The sequence below is a fragment of the Schistocerca cancellata genome, chromosome 2 (genome assembly GCF_023864275.1).
Source record: "Schistocerca cancellata isolate TAMUIC-IGC-003103 chromosome 2, iqSchCanc2.1, whole genome shotgun sequence".
NCBI lineage: Eukaryota > Metazoa > Arthropoda > Insecta > Orthoptera > Acrididae > Schistocerca > Schistocerca cancellata.
The window spans coordinates 209239828-209256123 of NC_064627.1; the positions used below are offsets into that span (position 1 = coordinate 209239828).

Genomic DNA, 16296 nt, shown 5'->3' on the forward strand with positions numbered 1-16296 from the left:
CAGTCTGTCAATTCAGCTAAATACCTACGGATTACAAGCATGAACAAATTAAACTGAGATCACATATATAAAGTTTGGGGCAAGGTGAACGAAAGACTGCATTTTATTTGCAGGACACTCAGAAAATGCAACAGGTCTGCTAAAGAGACTGCTTACACTACCCTGTCCGTTCTCCTCTGGAGTAATGCTGCGCATTCTGGAATCTTTACTTGATGGAACTGATGGAGGACATCAAAAAAGTTCAAAGAAGGGCAGCTCGTTTTGTTTTAGCGTGAAATATGGAAGACAGGGTCACGGATATGATAAGCGAGTTGGGATGGCAGTTATTGAAACAAAGGGATTTTTCTTTCCGGTAGGATCTTTAAGCAAAATTTTAATCAGCAACGAAGATATTTTGTAGCGCCCACCTACTTAGGGAGAAATGATATAGTAATAAAATGTGCTGTTCTTAAAACAGCAGAGAAATAGGCTCAAGGTAGTTTGATGAACACTCTGCCAGGCACTTAGCAGTGAATTGCAGTGTAGTCATGTAGGTGTAGAGCTGGCCGGTGTGGCCGTGCGGTTCCAAACGCTTCAGTCTGGAACTGCGTGACCGCTACGGTCGCAGGTTCGAATCCTGCCTCGGGCATGGATGTGTGTGATGTCCTTAGGTTAGTTAGGTTTAAGCAGTTCTAAGTTCTAGGGGACTGATGACCACAGATGTTAAGTCCCATAGTGCTCAGAGCCATTTGAAATGTAGGTGTAGATACTATAGTTGCTACAGACGTATCTTAAGATCTCAGGGCTGCCCAGTCCTGCTTCCAAATCAGGACATAGCTCTGTACCACGCTTCTACAGGACCCTCCTCACTGTTGCCCAAGGATGACAAGGTAGGTGACGACCACGGCCAGTGCAGACACCAACAGGCGCCTGTCTATGACGACCAGTCCAGCAGCCGAGAACTGCAATCGCGGTCCTCGCAGGGTGACCTGCGTGAAGGCATCCAGTTCTGGACCGCGCCAATCGCAGAGAGCGGACGCCCTGAGCAGCAGTGGCCCAGTGTAGGCCGCCGAGTCCACAGTCGCTGCGCACGCCAGTGACAGCGCCACTAGCTGCAGCGAGTGATGGACCATCCACAGACCGGACATGATGGACCACTCGAAGGGTGAATGCCGCTTCCTTCCTGAGCTGACCACATCGTAGGCGTAGAAGGTGGTGCCGCCCACACAGCCGGCGATGATCAGGGCCAGCGGCAGGCCAAAGTGCTGCTGAAGGGTCTCTGCCGCGTGCATCAGCACCAGGTACGCCTCCCTCAGCTGGCGCAGTCTACCAGAGGCGCTTTGAGGTGACACGCCCCCCAACTCATGCCCAAGCACTGCACGAAGCTCGGGCACACTGAGCGGTGGCAGCAACTCACGTATCCTGGCATTAACACTCTGGAACCTCTCCCACAGTTCCAGAACCAGAAAGACGAACTACATCGTTACCATCGTCTTGAAAAAGACGACGACAACGAGAATCAACTTGAAATACGTTTCGCGATAATCCTTTTGTGCCACCAAAAGTATGCTGCTCGTCACTACATAGTAGGTCACGACGACGATATTACCCGAAGTTTTCTTCCAATTCACTCTCTCGTTTTTACCTAGACAGTTGTCTGCGAATCTCAAGGCTCTCATGAAAGATTGGAGGCGCTGTAGTCCAGCTGTAGCGTATGTCCCATATGTAAGTAACATACCTGCTCTTCCGATCCACTTCTGAAACATATATGCTACCGTGGCGAGTTCCCATTCACAGACGTTCCAGTCTTCCTGGAAGTAGCTCATCACTGCTGTCATGAGCGCAATAATCAAGAGCCAGATTGCCGAACGTAGTACAGGCTTCCTGTCTCGACAGCACTGTGTATTAGCACAAGAGGTTTCAGATGCTGCTTCTCCTTCTGTTGGAGCCAAACCAACCACAGTCCAAGCTGCATATAACGTTGGAGAAATGATAAGAAAACTTGAGGCCTCACTCGTACAGCACACTTCCATATCACTGGAACTTGCTATGCTTGTCCTCACGAAGTAGTTATTCTTGATGCTGCCTTCAAATCAACTCCATTATGACTTAAGTCACTTAGTCACTTATTTGATGGCGAAAGCGGTTTATGATTCATAACTTCACGTAATTAATTTGTTCGACCTATTTCGCACCTTTTCTTAAGCTTCGATCTTCTCAAAGAGGATTAGTTTTGCATATGAAATGAACCTTTGCAATTACGGTGCCGAGAAGAAACAGAACGGTCTGCAGGTTGAGGAAAATAAAGTGAATGACAGGTACTGTTGCAACTGCAGTAAGCGAAATTAAGTCTTCACGTTTCCACATCCGTCAGTATTACGACTTCCTCATATCCTAAGAGTAACATACAGCATACAGCTATGAAACATGTGGGGAGGGGGGGGGGACTTCTGAAATTTCAACTGGGAGCATACCATCTGACATGTAAGATTACCATGTCATGCTACAATGTACCCCCGTCAGATGTGACCCAGGCTGGAGTACAGCTATGATTCTAGAGATAGTGTATGAGTGTGTTTTCATTGATTTCGTTGTAGCTGCAGTGAACAAACATGTCAATTCTATACATACAGTATCTATGCCGACATTCATTTCCCCATTTCTTTTTCAAAAGAGTGCTGTAAGCCAAATATTGGTTTATACGATGGTTAATCCCATCATTACCACTTAACAGGAGAGCACAGGTGAGTCATACACTGATGAGCCAGAACATTGTAACCACCTGCTTAATAGGCTGATGGTCATCCTCTGGAACGCAGTACAGAAACGATTCTGAACGATATGGTTCTGACAAGTTCTCGGTAGATGTGTGGCGGTATGTGAAACTAGATGTCTAGGCACACGTCACGAAATTCCAGTAAATGACGGGCCGATGTTTTGAGGACCAGCAACTGGGCGTCCGAGATGTGTTTCAGCAGTTTCAGATCAGGTGAATTTGATGACCAAGACATCAAGACACCACTTTCATGCTCCTCAAATGACTGCAACACGATTCTGGCTTTGTGTCATAAACAGTTATCTTGCTCGAAGATTCCACCTCCATTGGGAAAGACATCAAGCATATATATATGCAGCTGATCCGCAATAACTATCACATAGTACACAGATATTTAGGAAGCAAAATAACGGATGATGGTTGAAGTAGGGAGGGTATAAAATGTGGACTGGCAATGGCAAGGAATGTGTTCCTGAAGAAGAGAAATTTGTTGACATCAAGTATAGATTTAAGACTCAGAAAGTCCTTTCTGAAAGTATTTGTATGGAGTGTAGGCATGTATGTAAGTGAAACATGGACGACAAAGAGTTTAGACAAGAAGAGATTAGAAGCTTTGGAAATGTAGTGTTACGAAGAATGCTGAAGATTGGATGGGTAGATCAAGTAACTAATGAGGAGGTACTGACAAGAATTGGGGAAAAGAGAAATTTATGGTACAACCTGACTAAAAGAAGGGATCTGTTGGCAGGACAGATTCTGCGACATCAAGGGATCACCAGTGTAGTACAAGAGGGAAGTATGGGGAATAAAAGTGTAGAGGAAGACCAAGGGATGAATACAGTAAGCAAATTCAGAGGGATATAGGTAGCAGTAGTTACTCGGCGATGAAGAGGCTTGCACAGTATGGAGTAGCATGGAGAGCTGCATCAAACCAATCACTGGAATGAAGACCATAACATCAACAGTACGCAGCTGTCACAGTATATTCGATTACTACCAAACGTCCCGTGGCAGCCCAAGTTATGGTCCCCTAGAGCATAGTATTGGCCTCGTTGCTCAGCGTCCATCGCACGATGCACGTGTTGAGAAACTGTTCACCTGGATGACAGCATACTCAGACATGATCATTCGACGAGTGGAAGAAGAAACGCGTTTCATCCAACTATGAAAAACGCGTCCATTTATCCACAGACAAATGTCGTTGATTACATAATTGCTGCAGTAGTAATAGACGATACCGTTTGGTCGACAAGGGAATACTTCGGGTTTTGTCTTTAGACCTATCTATATGTACTTGTGATTTCATTAATATGAGATCCCACTAATGGGGTTGAAACCCAAATCCACAAGTACTTTGGAAAATCTCGAGGTTTGCAAGTCCTTGGATACATTTACGTTTAAAATGATAGTTCAGTTTGGATGTAATAAATAAACACTTTGCAGAATATTTGGTTATTTATTTTTGTAACGAAGCTGACCCAGATGAAATTAAACTACAGACCTTTGAGTGTGATTCCTTCTAAATATCTAATTCAGAACCCTAATGAAGAAAAATTTAATAACTTGAAAACTAGAACCACCTGTTTCAGTATGAAAGGTACTGTAAAAGTCACGTTCGTAGCTAAGAACTCCCTCCCCCGCCCCCTCCCCCCCCCCAAAAAAAAAACACAATTCCCAGGAATACTTCTGCTGAATTAGAGAAACAAATCTTAATATTGCCCAACTTCCGGAATGTTGTAATATAATGGGTTCCAGAATGTAATACTAAGTAGTACTTGGATTAAGACAGAAAGGTCGCAGTGTAGGTTCAGATGGTTCAAATGTCTCTAAACACTATGGGGCTTAACATCTGAGGTCATCAGTCCCCTAGACGTAGAACTACCTAAACCTAACTAACCTAAGGACATCACACACATCCATGCCCGAGGCAGAATTCGAACTGCGACCGTAGCAGCAGCGCGTTTCCGGACTGAAGCGCCTAGAACCACTCGGCAACAGCGGCCGGCCCGCAGTGTAGGTCCCATCTACTTCAGTGACATGTGACTTTCAAGGTCACTACCTAATTACTTTTAATTATCTCTCGCCGCACACCACTCCCCCTGTCCCCCTAGACCCTTTTACAACCAGAGAGCTCTGGAACCACATGTTAAAATATCCACGGGTGTAGTGCCAGTCTACAGTGTCCAACGGGCACAATATTTCGGCGATCATACATGTCGCCATCATCAGGTGAACTGACGGACTGACGGACCTCGGTTTGAGGAAGGCCGGCGTATACCAGATTCCGTGTCAATGTGGCAAGTCGTATATTGGTCAGACGATGCGTGCCGTCGAGGATCGATGCCGTGAACACCAGAGGCACACTCGACTGATGTATCCGAGCAAGTCGGCGGTCGCTGAACATTGTTTGTCGGAAAATCACGCTATGGAGTATGAACGCACGAGGATTCTGGTACAGACGTCGAGATACTGGGACAGCGTTGTTAGAGAGGCCATCGAAATTCGCACCAATGACGACCTCATAAACCGTGACTGTGGCTATAATCTTAGCAAGGCCTGGGAACCAGTAATTGGGTTAATCAAGAGTAAATCGAGCAAACGTATAGTTGTGACGACCACGGCGGACAGAGCCATAACACCGACGTCATCTCAGACGCCGGCGCAATCTGTTCCACCGCGCGACCGTGGCGCGGGGCGCGGACGGTGGAGTGAGCGCGCCGCGGGCGGAGGGTATTTAAATCGGCCGCCACCGCGACCGAACCCAGTTACCCCTGAGCAGCCATACCGTACGGATCTCCGTGCCGGCACGTTCACAGGAGGTCAGTCCGTCAGTTCACCTGATGATGGCGACATGTATGATCGCCGAAATATTGTGCCCGTTGGACACTGTAGACCGGCAGTACACCAGTGGATATTTTGATTATCAAATACGCCGGGAGAAACTCAAGAATCACATATGTTATAGGTTTGACCCCAGTATATTGAATTTTTAAAAATAGTGCAGTGGGTCTGATGGTTCTGTATGACTTGTAACAGTTTAAGTATCTACATCTACATCCATACTCCGCAAGCCACCGTACGGTGTGTGGTGGAGGTTACCTTGAGTACCTCTATCGGTTCTCCCTTCTATTCCAGTCTCGTATTGTTCGTGGAAAGAAAGATAGTCGGTATGCCCGTGTGGGCTCTAATCTCTCTGATTTTATCCTCATGGTCTCTTCGCGAGATATACGTAGGAGGGAGCAATATACTGCTTGACTCCTCGGTGAAGGTATGTTCTCGAAACTTCAACAAAAGCCCGTACCGAGCTACTGAGCGTCTCTCTTGCAGAGTCTTCCACTAGAGTTTATCTATCATCTCCGTAACGCTTTCGCGATTACTAAATGATCCTTGTAACGAAGCGCGCTGCTCTCCGTTGGATCTCTTCTATCTCCTCTATCAACCCTATCTGGTACAGATCCCACACTGCTGAGCAGTATTCAAGCTGTGGGCGAACAAGTGTACTGTAACCTACCTCCTTTATTTTCGGACTGCATTTCCTTAGGATTCTTCCAATGAATCTCAGTCTGGCATCTGCTTTACGGACGATTAATTTTATATGGTCATTCCATTTTAAATTACTCCTAATGCCTATACCTAGGTAATTTATGGACCTGCTATATTGTAGCTAAATGATAAAGGATCATTCTTTCTACATATTCGCAGCACATTACACTTAAATACATTGAGATTCAAATGCCATTCGCTGCACCATGCGTCAATTCGTTGCAGACCCTCCTGCATTTCAGTACAATTTTCCATTGTTACAACCTCTCGATAAACCACAGCATCATCCGCAAAAAGCCTCAGTGAACTTCAGGTGTTATCCACAAGGTCATTTATACATATTGTGAATAGCTACGGTCCTACGACACTCCTCTGCGGCACACCTGAAATCAATCTTACTGCGGTAGACTTCTCTCCATTGAGAATGACATGCTGCATTCTGTTATCTAGGAACTCTTCAATCCAATCGCACAATTGGTCTGATAGTCCATATGCTCTTACTTTGTTCATTAAACGACTGTGGGGAGCTGTATCGAACGCCTTGCGGAAGTCAAGAAACACGGCATCTACCTGGGAACCCGTATCTATGGCCCTCTGAGTCTCGTGGACGAATAGCGCGAGCTGCGTTTCACACGATTTTCTTTTTCGAAACCCATGCTGATTCCTACAGAGTAGATTTCTAGTCTCCAGAACAGTCATTATACTCGAACATAATACGTGTTCCAAAATTCTACAACTGATCGACGTTATAGATATAGGTCTATAGTTCTGCACATCTGTTCGACGTCCCTTCTTGAAAACGGGGATGACCTGTGCCCTTTTCCAATCCTTTGGAACGCTACGCTCTTCTAGAGACCTACGGTACACCGCTGCAAGAAGGGGGGGGGGGCAAGTTCCTTCGCGTACTCTGTGTAAAATCAAACTGGTATCCCATCAGGTCCAGCGGCCTTTCCTCTTTTGAGCGATTTTAATTGTATTTCTATCCCTCTATCATCTATTTCGGTATCTACCATTTTGTCATTTGTGCCGCAATCTAGAGAAGGAACTACAGTGCAGTCTTCCTCTGTGAAACAGCTTTGGAAAAAGACATTTAGTATTTCGGCTTTTAGTCTGTTATCCTCTGTTTCAGTACCATTACGGTCACAGAGTATCTGGACATTCTGTTTTGATCCACCCATGCTTAGAATGTTGTGGGTTCGATCCTTGTCATGTTTACTTTTCTAAATTTCATCTGTTTCACACGAATTTTGGGGTTTGGGACGGTGGGCCTGAGACATACTAACAGTAGTAGGGTGGCAAAGACATTTCAGGCCCATTGTTGCCATATCTCCCGCCCCTCCCATTTCATTTTCCCTTCCCTCTCCCTTCTAGGCCAATTGAATAGATGATGGGAAATTAAAAACTGGTGGACAGGCCGTTATCCTATCGATTGAGGCATAGCAGCCCAGTCTGTGTAGTCGCTGTATTTCCTGGGATCTAATTTATAAACGATTGAGCTTATTGTGATTACTTATGACGGCAATATTTATGTCACTCTTATTTTTATCTCTGTAATTTAGTACCCTATTAGCTTATCACTATAATGTATGGCTATCTTTATGTCACCTTTATCTTAATAGTTACAACTTAAGACACAGTATGGCTGCCTAATCATAACAATTGCTACTTGTGATGTTGTATGCCAATATTGTCTTGATTACTATAATTTATAACACAATATGGCTGCCTTATCTTGATTTTAATTTATGATCCAAAATGTCTACCTAATATTTTTCTTCCACTGCCACATCCTCCCAGTCCGAAATATAGTTGTTCCAATATCTCTGGTGCTGCACTCACTTATCCCCCCCACCCCACCCCACCCGAGCCCTCATCCAGGCTTGATAAGCGTCAAACGGGCTCAACACTTGCGCTCAGCATGACACTGTGAAGTGTCAGCAGATATCAGGTACCTGAAGAATGAATTTTAAAAGAAGGACTGACTCACACATTCAACTGTAAGTTAATCAACCCCTTCCTCTCTCTCATTATCATCACTATTATTATTTTTGTGCATTATATTTGCATTTATTATTATTTCTCACTCAGTGCAGCAGATACATAATGCGGAAGGGCAGGACACACATCTCTTCCTAGACTCGGAGTTGCCTCTGTCTACATCAGCACTCATTCAGCTACGTGATTTATCTGTGTAGGACATCTAGTTGTTCGAGTTTCCAATGTCTGCACCACCCCTGCGCACCAAGACACCGTTAAGTCATCAGTACACAATTGGATTACCTAATATATCGATATAGGACACGCAGCAACTGTTCCTAGACTTTAAGTTTCAGCATCGCCAATATTGACACCACCCATCTAGCTGCTACTGTGGCATAGTGCACTTAAGAAAATAGTTTTATGCTCTCTAAGTTGTAAACTGAATGTGAGTGACACTAAAGATGTCACTGTAGGCTTGTCTTCGGATCATGAGTTCAATGTATGGTAATTTTTGAAAATACATAATTCAGTGACAATAAGGTAGTGCTTTTACATTATGAATGCTATGAATCATGCCAGATATTAGCACAAATAACCGCAATGTTCAGCGCACAAATGTCTGCAGTGTTACTGGAATATCATAAAGTATATGTTTGGGACCACCCAAGAACAGTTAAATATACAGCAACATACAGTACATGTGCTTTCAAAATTGGATTCATAAACTTGATATATGCTAGCTCAACGAACCATCCATTACGTGGTATGTGAGCTTCTTGGGTGGTGGTCTTGTGTATATGGATTTTTTTTAGGAAATATAGGGCACGCACTTACAAAACTTATCAGTCAGAACACTTCAGAATAAGTCTTTAGTACTAATATGATCCATTTTGTACTTCTCTTTGCAGTATGTATAATGCATCAGCACCACTAGTTGATGTTGCTGCAAAAGTAGGTGCATATTTGCTCTTTCTTGTATACCCTACTATGTTAGCTCACATTACAAAAAAATGAAAGTGGAATGTTAATCTTTATAAACTGCGTTTACTTTCACCAAAAAAACCTCAAACGTAAAACGTATTGAATAAAGCATACTAAAACACAAATTGCAACTAGAATAAAGTATGTGTTAAGTAAGATAGATAAAGAATCTGTCGAGACATAACGAGAAGACCTGTGGATCAAGTCGAAACACATATTACTGCATGCACAGGATACGAATATATCTTGTAGACCATCCATAATAGGTAAATAGTGCAGCTACAGTAGCTCAGTCAGTAAGGGAACTGCAGAGAGTTGTAATCACAAATGAGCAGCGTTCTTGATGTGGGGAAATATTGCAACTGCCCTACAGAGGCACCAGAAAATCAGTTGCCCATTACCTATCTATGGTGGTACAGTGTGTGGTCATTTACGTCGATTCTGTTCATGTGATTATGCACTCGGATTAAAATTAGTTTCTGTTTGACGTTTCAGAGATTCGAGTGGTAGGAGGAAGGTGTCAGCCAATTTCAGCAGTTTCTCAGGCTCCACATACTTGCTGTGTTGTCTGTTGTGTGGAGACAAGCCTTGCTAGGTAATGCAGTCGCACCCGCAGTTTTTTTTTTGGGGGGGGGGGGGGGTTGGAATCAGGCATGGCAGGTCGCAAGGGGAAGAGGGGAGTGGAAGAAGCATCAGTACGTCTCCTTATAGTTGGTATGATACTTTCATCAATGTAATGAACTGTTATGTTGTTTTATTTCTAGTCCCATGAATTTGGTTTCACTTTTTGATCAATGAGTCAAAACACAATAGGGTTTGTCTCACTTAAAGGCATACAGAACTCGAATCCACGAAGTGTTCTATAGCTCTTGTTGACATCAAAAAGCCATCAAAAACTTGAGGATGTCTTCGGTAATACCTTATCATTCAACTATCCTTGAGCTACTGGATACAACAAAAACAGTTGACTGTAGAAAGGATGAATTGCTGGATCTCATGACTCAGAAAAAATCCCCTTAACCTCAAAATGTTGTTGATGAACTGGGAAAATAACATGACCATAGGGTCCTCAGAATACCTCAGATCCCTGCGATTTCAATTCCATTGAACTCATATGAGCTCAACTTAAGGCTTATGTGGCAAGAAACAACTTAAAATGTACACTGGAAGAAATGGGAAAATTGAAAAAGGACTATAAAACGAACTTTGCCGTCAGATCCACTTAATATACGACACGTCAAGGAAGTAATAGTGAAAGCATGGGAGAACGGATGTGTAGTGGTAAATACCATAGAACAACTTATTATATCAGTAAATTCTGACACCCGTTCTAGCTCTTTTTTGTTTATTTATTTACAACTTACACCATTACCGCATTTATAACACTACCTGTATCTACTGTGCGCGTTCCTGGAATGTAATGTAATATTTGTGTTGTAGATGACGATGGTGATGAGAGAATGGAGAGGGTGAAACCCATTACAAGCACATTGCCTACTCCTCGTAAATAGCACCAAGGGAGCCGCCATGCCTAACGTCCCCATCTGACAAACGGATCGCCATCAAAGTGTCACACGCCGTCACTTCACGACATCATGAGACAGTGCGGAGAGGTGTGGTATTTAAACCAGGGCATTGACGTAATGTCTGATGATCAGGAAATTACACCAGCACCTTGCCGGCCAAATACTGGAAGTGAAAATTTTTTCCCCCGTCAGAATTAATTTTTCCAAAAAAATCTTCGTGGCGCCCAAAGGGAGGGGTTGGGGAGACGTGGGTTCCCACAGGAACCAAGGAAAGCGTAGGGAACGTGGAGTAAATGCACGAAGCGCATCAATGAGACAAGTTGTTTACTATTTTGTCTTTTATTTTTTCTCTTTTTTTGCTTCCACCAAGTGTAGCAGAAAACCGACGTTGCGAGAAGGAAGGAGCAGAAATTTGTCACAACTGTTGGGACTGTCGATGCATAGTTTTTCAGAGAATAACCGGTACTAAGAGTAGAATAGATATAAATCAACTTTTCACTGTAGTAACACCCCAACAGAGAATTAAAGAAAAAGTGTCTGTATTTGGGATTACGGACAATTGCACAATGTCGTTCATTGAGGAAGTATAAAAATATCAGGAGCATTTTTCGCATACTCAGCAAACAAGTAATGAATTGCGTGTCCATAAATCCACTTCATGGAGTTCGTCTTCATTTATGGTAAGTATGCTGAATTCGTAAAGAGGAGCAGGAGAGGAGGTATCTGACGAGGAGTTGTACGTGTAATTAAGGACAGCATCTGTCGTACCAAGAACCAGGCATCTATCGGCGATACTTGTACGTGTCCAGAACATCACAGGCGACACACACAACGGGGTGTCTGCAAGACGAACCTCGTGAAGCTGACATTTACTTGCTTCCCGTTGACCGTAAGGTTCCATGCAGACTGGACGACAGTGACTAGATAAGGAGAACACACCGATCTCCAGACGTCAGGACAGTCGACGTTGGGATGCTTTCCCTCAACCATATTTAGTGACCCCAGATCGCCTATGTTGGCATCAAGCGCGTTGGCGATACTGCAGTATGGGTATAGCTCATATCGAGAAAAAATGGCGGAACTGAAAGAAGTGCGAAAGCTGGATACAGGATGAGAGAGACCATGGTTCAAGGGCCTCCAGCGACAGGCTGGTAAGGCACGTGTGACAATGAAGTCACAGCACAATTTGAGGCTTCACAAAAAGGTTTACTGCTCCGTTAGGGACATGATACAGGCCTAAACCGCACATGCACCATGGAAGTATGAGGGACTCGTACCGTATCTTGAAAAACAACATATGAACCCAACGGCGATAGCATGAGACGGACCACGAGTGGCGGAATAGGGAGCATCTGTGCTACATGGGGGATACGTGACGCCAAATGTACATTAACATATTCTGTCCGTTGCAGGAGATCTAAGGGTCATAAACAATGGTCTAGGAACCCAGCTCCTAATTGGGACAGTAAGCGTCGGCAGTTGAGGGTAATTGTACACCACAGATCACTTGCGAAATCGAGTGCTAAGCATCGTACAGTAGCAGCTACTTGCAAAGCAGCATCGATGTCCTATACCAGGATTCAAATCGGCTGACCACAGGGTCGAGCACCATGGCGCAAGCCTGCGCTAGCGACCTCGGCCACTGAGGAGGATAGCAGTTCCAGTGACTACAAAGACGACAGTGAAAGTGATTCAAATATTACCAGAGTGCATCCGTTAGCGGTATAGTGTGTTGCCAAAAAATTCAGTTCTGTTCAAATTTTACAATTTACTTCGCTTATTTTGGAAAATGAATGGGTTGGAGCAAAATAATCATAAGCCATTGGACCTAGTTTTGATATACAGCAAGTTTAAAGTTTTACGGTGATCTCAAACGTTTCATACAATATAGAAACCTTCTTTGTACTTCAACCACTTCCTTAATACTTGCAGATTGTCGACTCTCTTTATTCTACGTAATATTAATTTTGGCGTCAGTCTACTTAAGATGTAGTCAATAGTGGCTTATAACTATATCCTACAGAAAATAATTTAAAACATAAATTTGTAAGGATTCGAACTACACTTGCACATTGACCAGTATTTGCAATTTTTACACACACGTGCATACATTAAGGGTAACTGAGACTTATAAATTATTTTACACTGAGACAGTTACATCAAGGAAGTTTCTCTACTTCATCCGTAGACATGAATACCAAAGTTGTATGTCCGTGCTTTCCTCTTGTAGAATGCAGGACCGACTGGTAGTTTAGGTGTGGGGAACATCTTCTGCATGTCCATTGGTATGGTGCCCTTTCGAGTTCTCTTTAGTCAGAGAAGCTAAAGACGCAATCACATTTTGCCAACTGTCAGCCTTACTGAGATGCATCTCATATTGTTGCTTATTTTCTGTTCATACTTCTGCACGTAATTATGGGTTATTTGCTGCCATTAGAAATGCATCACATTTCGAACAGGTATCAATTTTTGAAGTTTGAAGCCTATGTTAAATTCAGATGCAAAAATTTCTCTCAATTTACTTTCAGGTACTGTAGGAATCTGCTTTTCTTTGCAGTATTCCTAGTATTTATCACGAAATAAAGGTGTAATTGTGAGACCACATTCCAAATACACTTTGTTTGTATTCTGTTGCTTACTATAATGACTGTTGTATTTTGATATGATACTGAGAAAATATTTTACGGCTTGTACAACTTTATCTTTTAATTTATGTGGGTACTTTCTATGTTTTCCTAAAAAAAATTGAGTTTGTATTTTTTTCCTAATACAAATACTTCTACAATATTCTTTTTGAGTAAATGCCTAACATATTACTACGGTGTAACATACAAACCTCTTCCATCTTCTTTTGGAAGTGTAAAGCCCTATTTCACTTGCTGCTGTAAATTCTTCTCTCTTCCCACGTGATTCTGTAAGCCATGAATCCTTACGAAAGTTTCCTTACAGATAATGACTTCCATTCCACATACCTTGACGATATATGAAAACTTTGCAGCCCTAGATGACGTCTTCTTGGTAGTCTTTCTTGGACAGCTGTGAAAGAAATTGTGTCAAAACAGAACAAGATAACATAAATTTACAAGATACTCGTATTAGACCATTTGTATTTAAAAGTGAACAAACCCCAGCTTTTTGGCATCATTTTTATTCACCTCATCAGATATGTATTCTGGATATTAAAGCTTCACATGTCACAAAATAAATGGAAAATGTTTTCTTCTTCCCCAAGTAGTTTTGTGTAGCACTTATTTGAACAGGTACAGGGAGTTCCTGTAGAGGCTGCCTGAAGAGTCTTGTTGGTTTTTGAAGACGTATACTGCTGACCAGCATTTCATCGACATTTTGTCTTATTTTTTCCACTGATCAATATTTCATTTTCTTTTCCGTCAAGGCTTTGGTTTTTCGGGTGGTTCTTCATTTATTTCCGACTTATTTCAGGCTGTAATAGAAAGGAATAATATCAGAGTTTGTTTGAGATACAGTCGTATGTGAGAAAAACTAAAATACCTCAAAATGACTTTTATGAGACAAATATTTTTACACATAGGTTGCTGGTCTACTGGGCGCCGAACCACACAATAACCCTGGGTTCGGTGTGGGGTGGCGGTGGGGTGAGTGGACTACTGTAGCCTGTTATGGGGTTGTGAACCACCGAGGGCTAAGGCGGGGACGAAGTCTCCGTCGTTTCTAGGTCCCCAGAGCCATACAATACAGCACAATACAATGTGTTTCCTTAATCCATTCATCCTCATGGTGACGGTCTGTAAGGTGGTTTCTTGACTGGAACCTGATCTGTTAATTCCAGTATCGCCTCAATTTGACAATCAATGCATACATAAATTTCGTTGAATGCCTTGATCTTACTTTCCAGGCATTCATCTAAATGAGCTAATTTGTCATCTAACGAATCTGACTTGCCCACATTAACACTGGGTTCATCACACGCCACCACCATTGTCCCTCTTTGCCCATGCTGAGAAAACTGAAAAAATTCTTTGCGGCCTAAATTTAAAATGAAACTGTCGGCGCAGCCTATTGGGAATCAGACCCACCTTTACAGCCAAGTCAGCACCCAATACAACGTGACAAGATACAATTAAGTATAGAACATGGATTCAAGTTTTGTGTAACAAAAGAGTAAGTCATTAGAAAATTGTGATTAGAGCTTGATATAAAATAGCCTTACATGTAAATATTGGACAACATATTGTGTGAAATAAAAAGAGTAGAACATTATTTACAATTTACATATTAACATTACAGTGCTACAATTTACAATATTTCAAAAATTACTTATGACGATGTGTGACCGCTAACATACATGATTATGTCAGAACAATGGTTAGGACATTGCATTCAGGATGTAAGCCTCAGTTTGGATTACGAATATGGTAACATTACCAGTTTTCTAGGTTTATGTTTGTGCAGGTCATTGAGTCCATACATGGATACTTGACGAATGAGTGTGTTGGTTGAGGGAGGAAGTTTGGCATAAGAGGTTTCGGATATGGATCGGCACTCCTCTGCAACAAAGGTTATTTGTAAGTCATTGTGAATCCTTGTGTTCCAAATGAACCATGGAACATTTACTATGAAGCGCAGTGCCTTATTCTGAAGAACCTGAGGGTGGTGGAAATGGGCAGACATGGCATGTTCCTATATGGGGCAGGCATACAGCTGGTCGCATTAGCGGTTCATAAATTGGGATACTGTATTTGCTATTTTGGGAAGATCTTCTGTTTATTAAACAGTAGACGGCATCTAATACACTGTGTACTTTGTTCACAATGTTGGTTATACGATTCTTAAGGATAAGACCTTACCCACATGAACTCCACGGTATTTGGCTAAATCAACCCAAGAAACGCCTTTTTCAATACCATAACTGGGGCGTATGAATGCCATCTTTTTCATGTATAAAACGAAGCCCGACTTTTGCACGCAGCTATCATAGTATCAGAGCCCGCTGGAGTTTCTCATGGATGTTCGGTACTTTGTTGTCAGCCTAATATGTCGCTGTAGCATCAGCGAAAGAAGCTATATTGACCAGATGCAAGTATACCAAATAAATATATGTTAAATAGTGTCAGTCCGAATACGGAAACTTGTGACACGCCGGCCCTTTTAGGGTAGATATCAGAAGCAGTGTCACCAAAAATACGGTCCTTAAGATCAGAGTAATTAATCTGACAACATACCGTGGAATTGTGATTTTATTAACATGTACAGTAAATCATTATGCCTTAGTCTACCGAATGCTTGAACAATGTCCAGGTGTATAACTGGCTTGGATTTAGCATCATTGTAACTACCTGCAATTGCTTCGTAGCCGCAGTAACTGTAGTGGAGCTGATATCTGAACTGGGAAATTTCGGAGAACTGGTTGCATGTTTTGTGGAGTTTACAAAGTATAACCCGTTCAACTACTTTCGAAACAAATTGATAATACACTAATTGGCTTGTAGTTTTTGCTATACCGATTGTCTTGGGTTGGTTTGTTATGACAAC

At 42.6% G+C, this 16296-nt stretch overlaps 1 protein-coding gene across 1 annotated transcript; it reads right to left on the bottom strand.

Moving 5' to 3' along the window:
• Nucleotides 1–845: 845 nt before the first annotated feature.
• On the bottom strand, nucleotides 846–14743 carry LOC126152474 (uncharacterized). The gene is made up of 3 exons (XM_049916008.1): nucleotides 14653–14743; nucleotides 1718–1948; nucleotides 846–1354 (listed from the first exon to the last, which is right to left on the bottom strand). Exons 1-3 carry the CDS (start codon nucleotides 14741–14743, stop codon nucleotides 846–848), a joined length of 831 nt encoding a protein of 276 aa, XP_049771965.1.
• Nucleotides 14744–16296: the final 1553 nt, after the last annotated feature.

Bases quoted from the DNA above. Each gene is read 5' to 3' on its own strand.
- LOC126152474 (XM_049916008.1), bottom strand. From the start codon at position 14,743: ATGGTGGTGGCGTGTGATGAACCCAGTGTTAATGTGGGCAAGTCAGAT. The intron at 1,949-14,652 runs GTAAGATCAAGG...CGTTATATGCAG, and splicing joins TTTAGATGAATGCCTGGAAA to CTTGGACTGTGGTTGGTTTG. The intron at 1,355-1,717 runs GTATGTTACTTA...AGCTTCGTGCAG, and splicing joins GAAGTGGATCGGAAGAGCAG to TGCTTGGGCATGAGTTGGGG.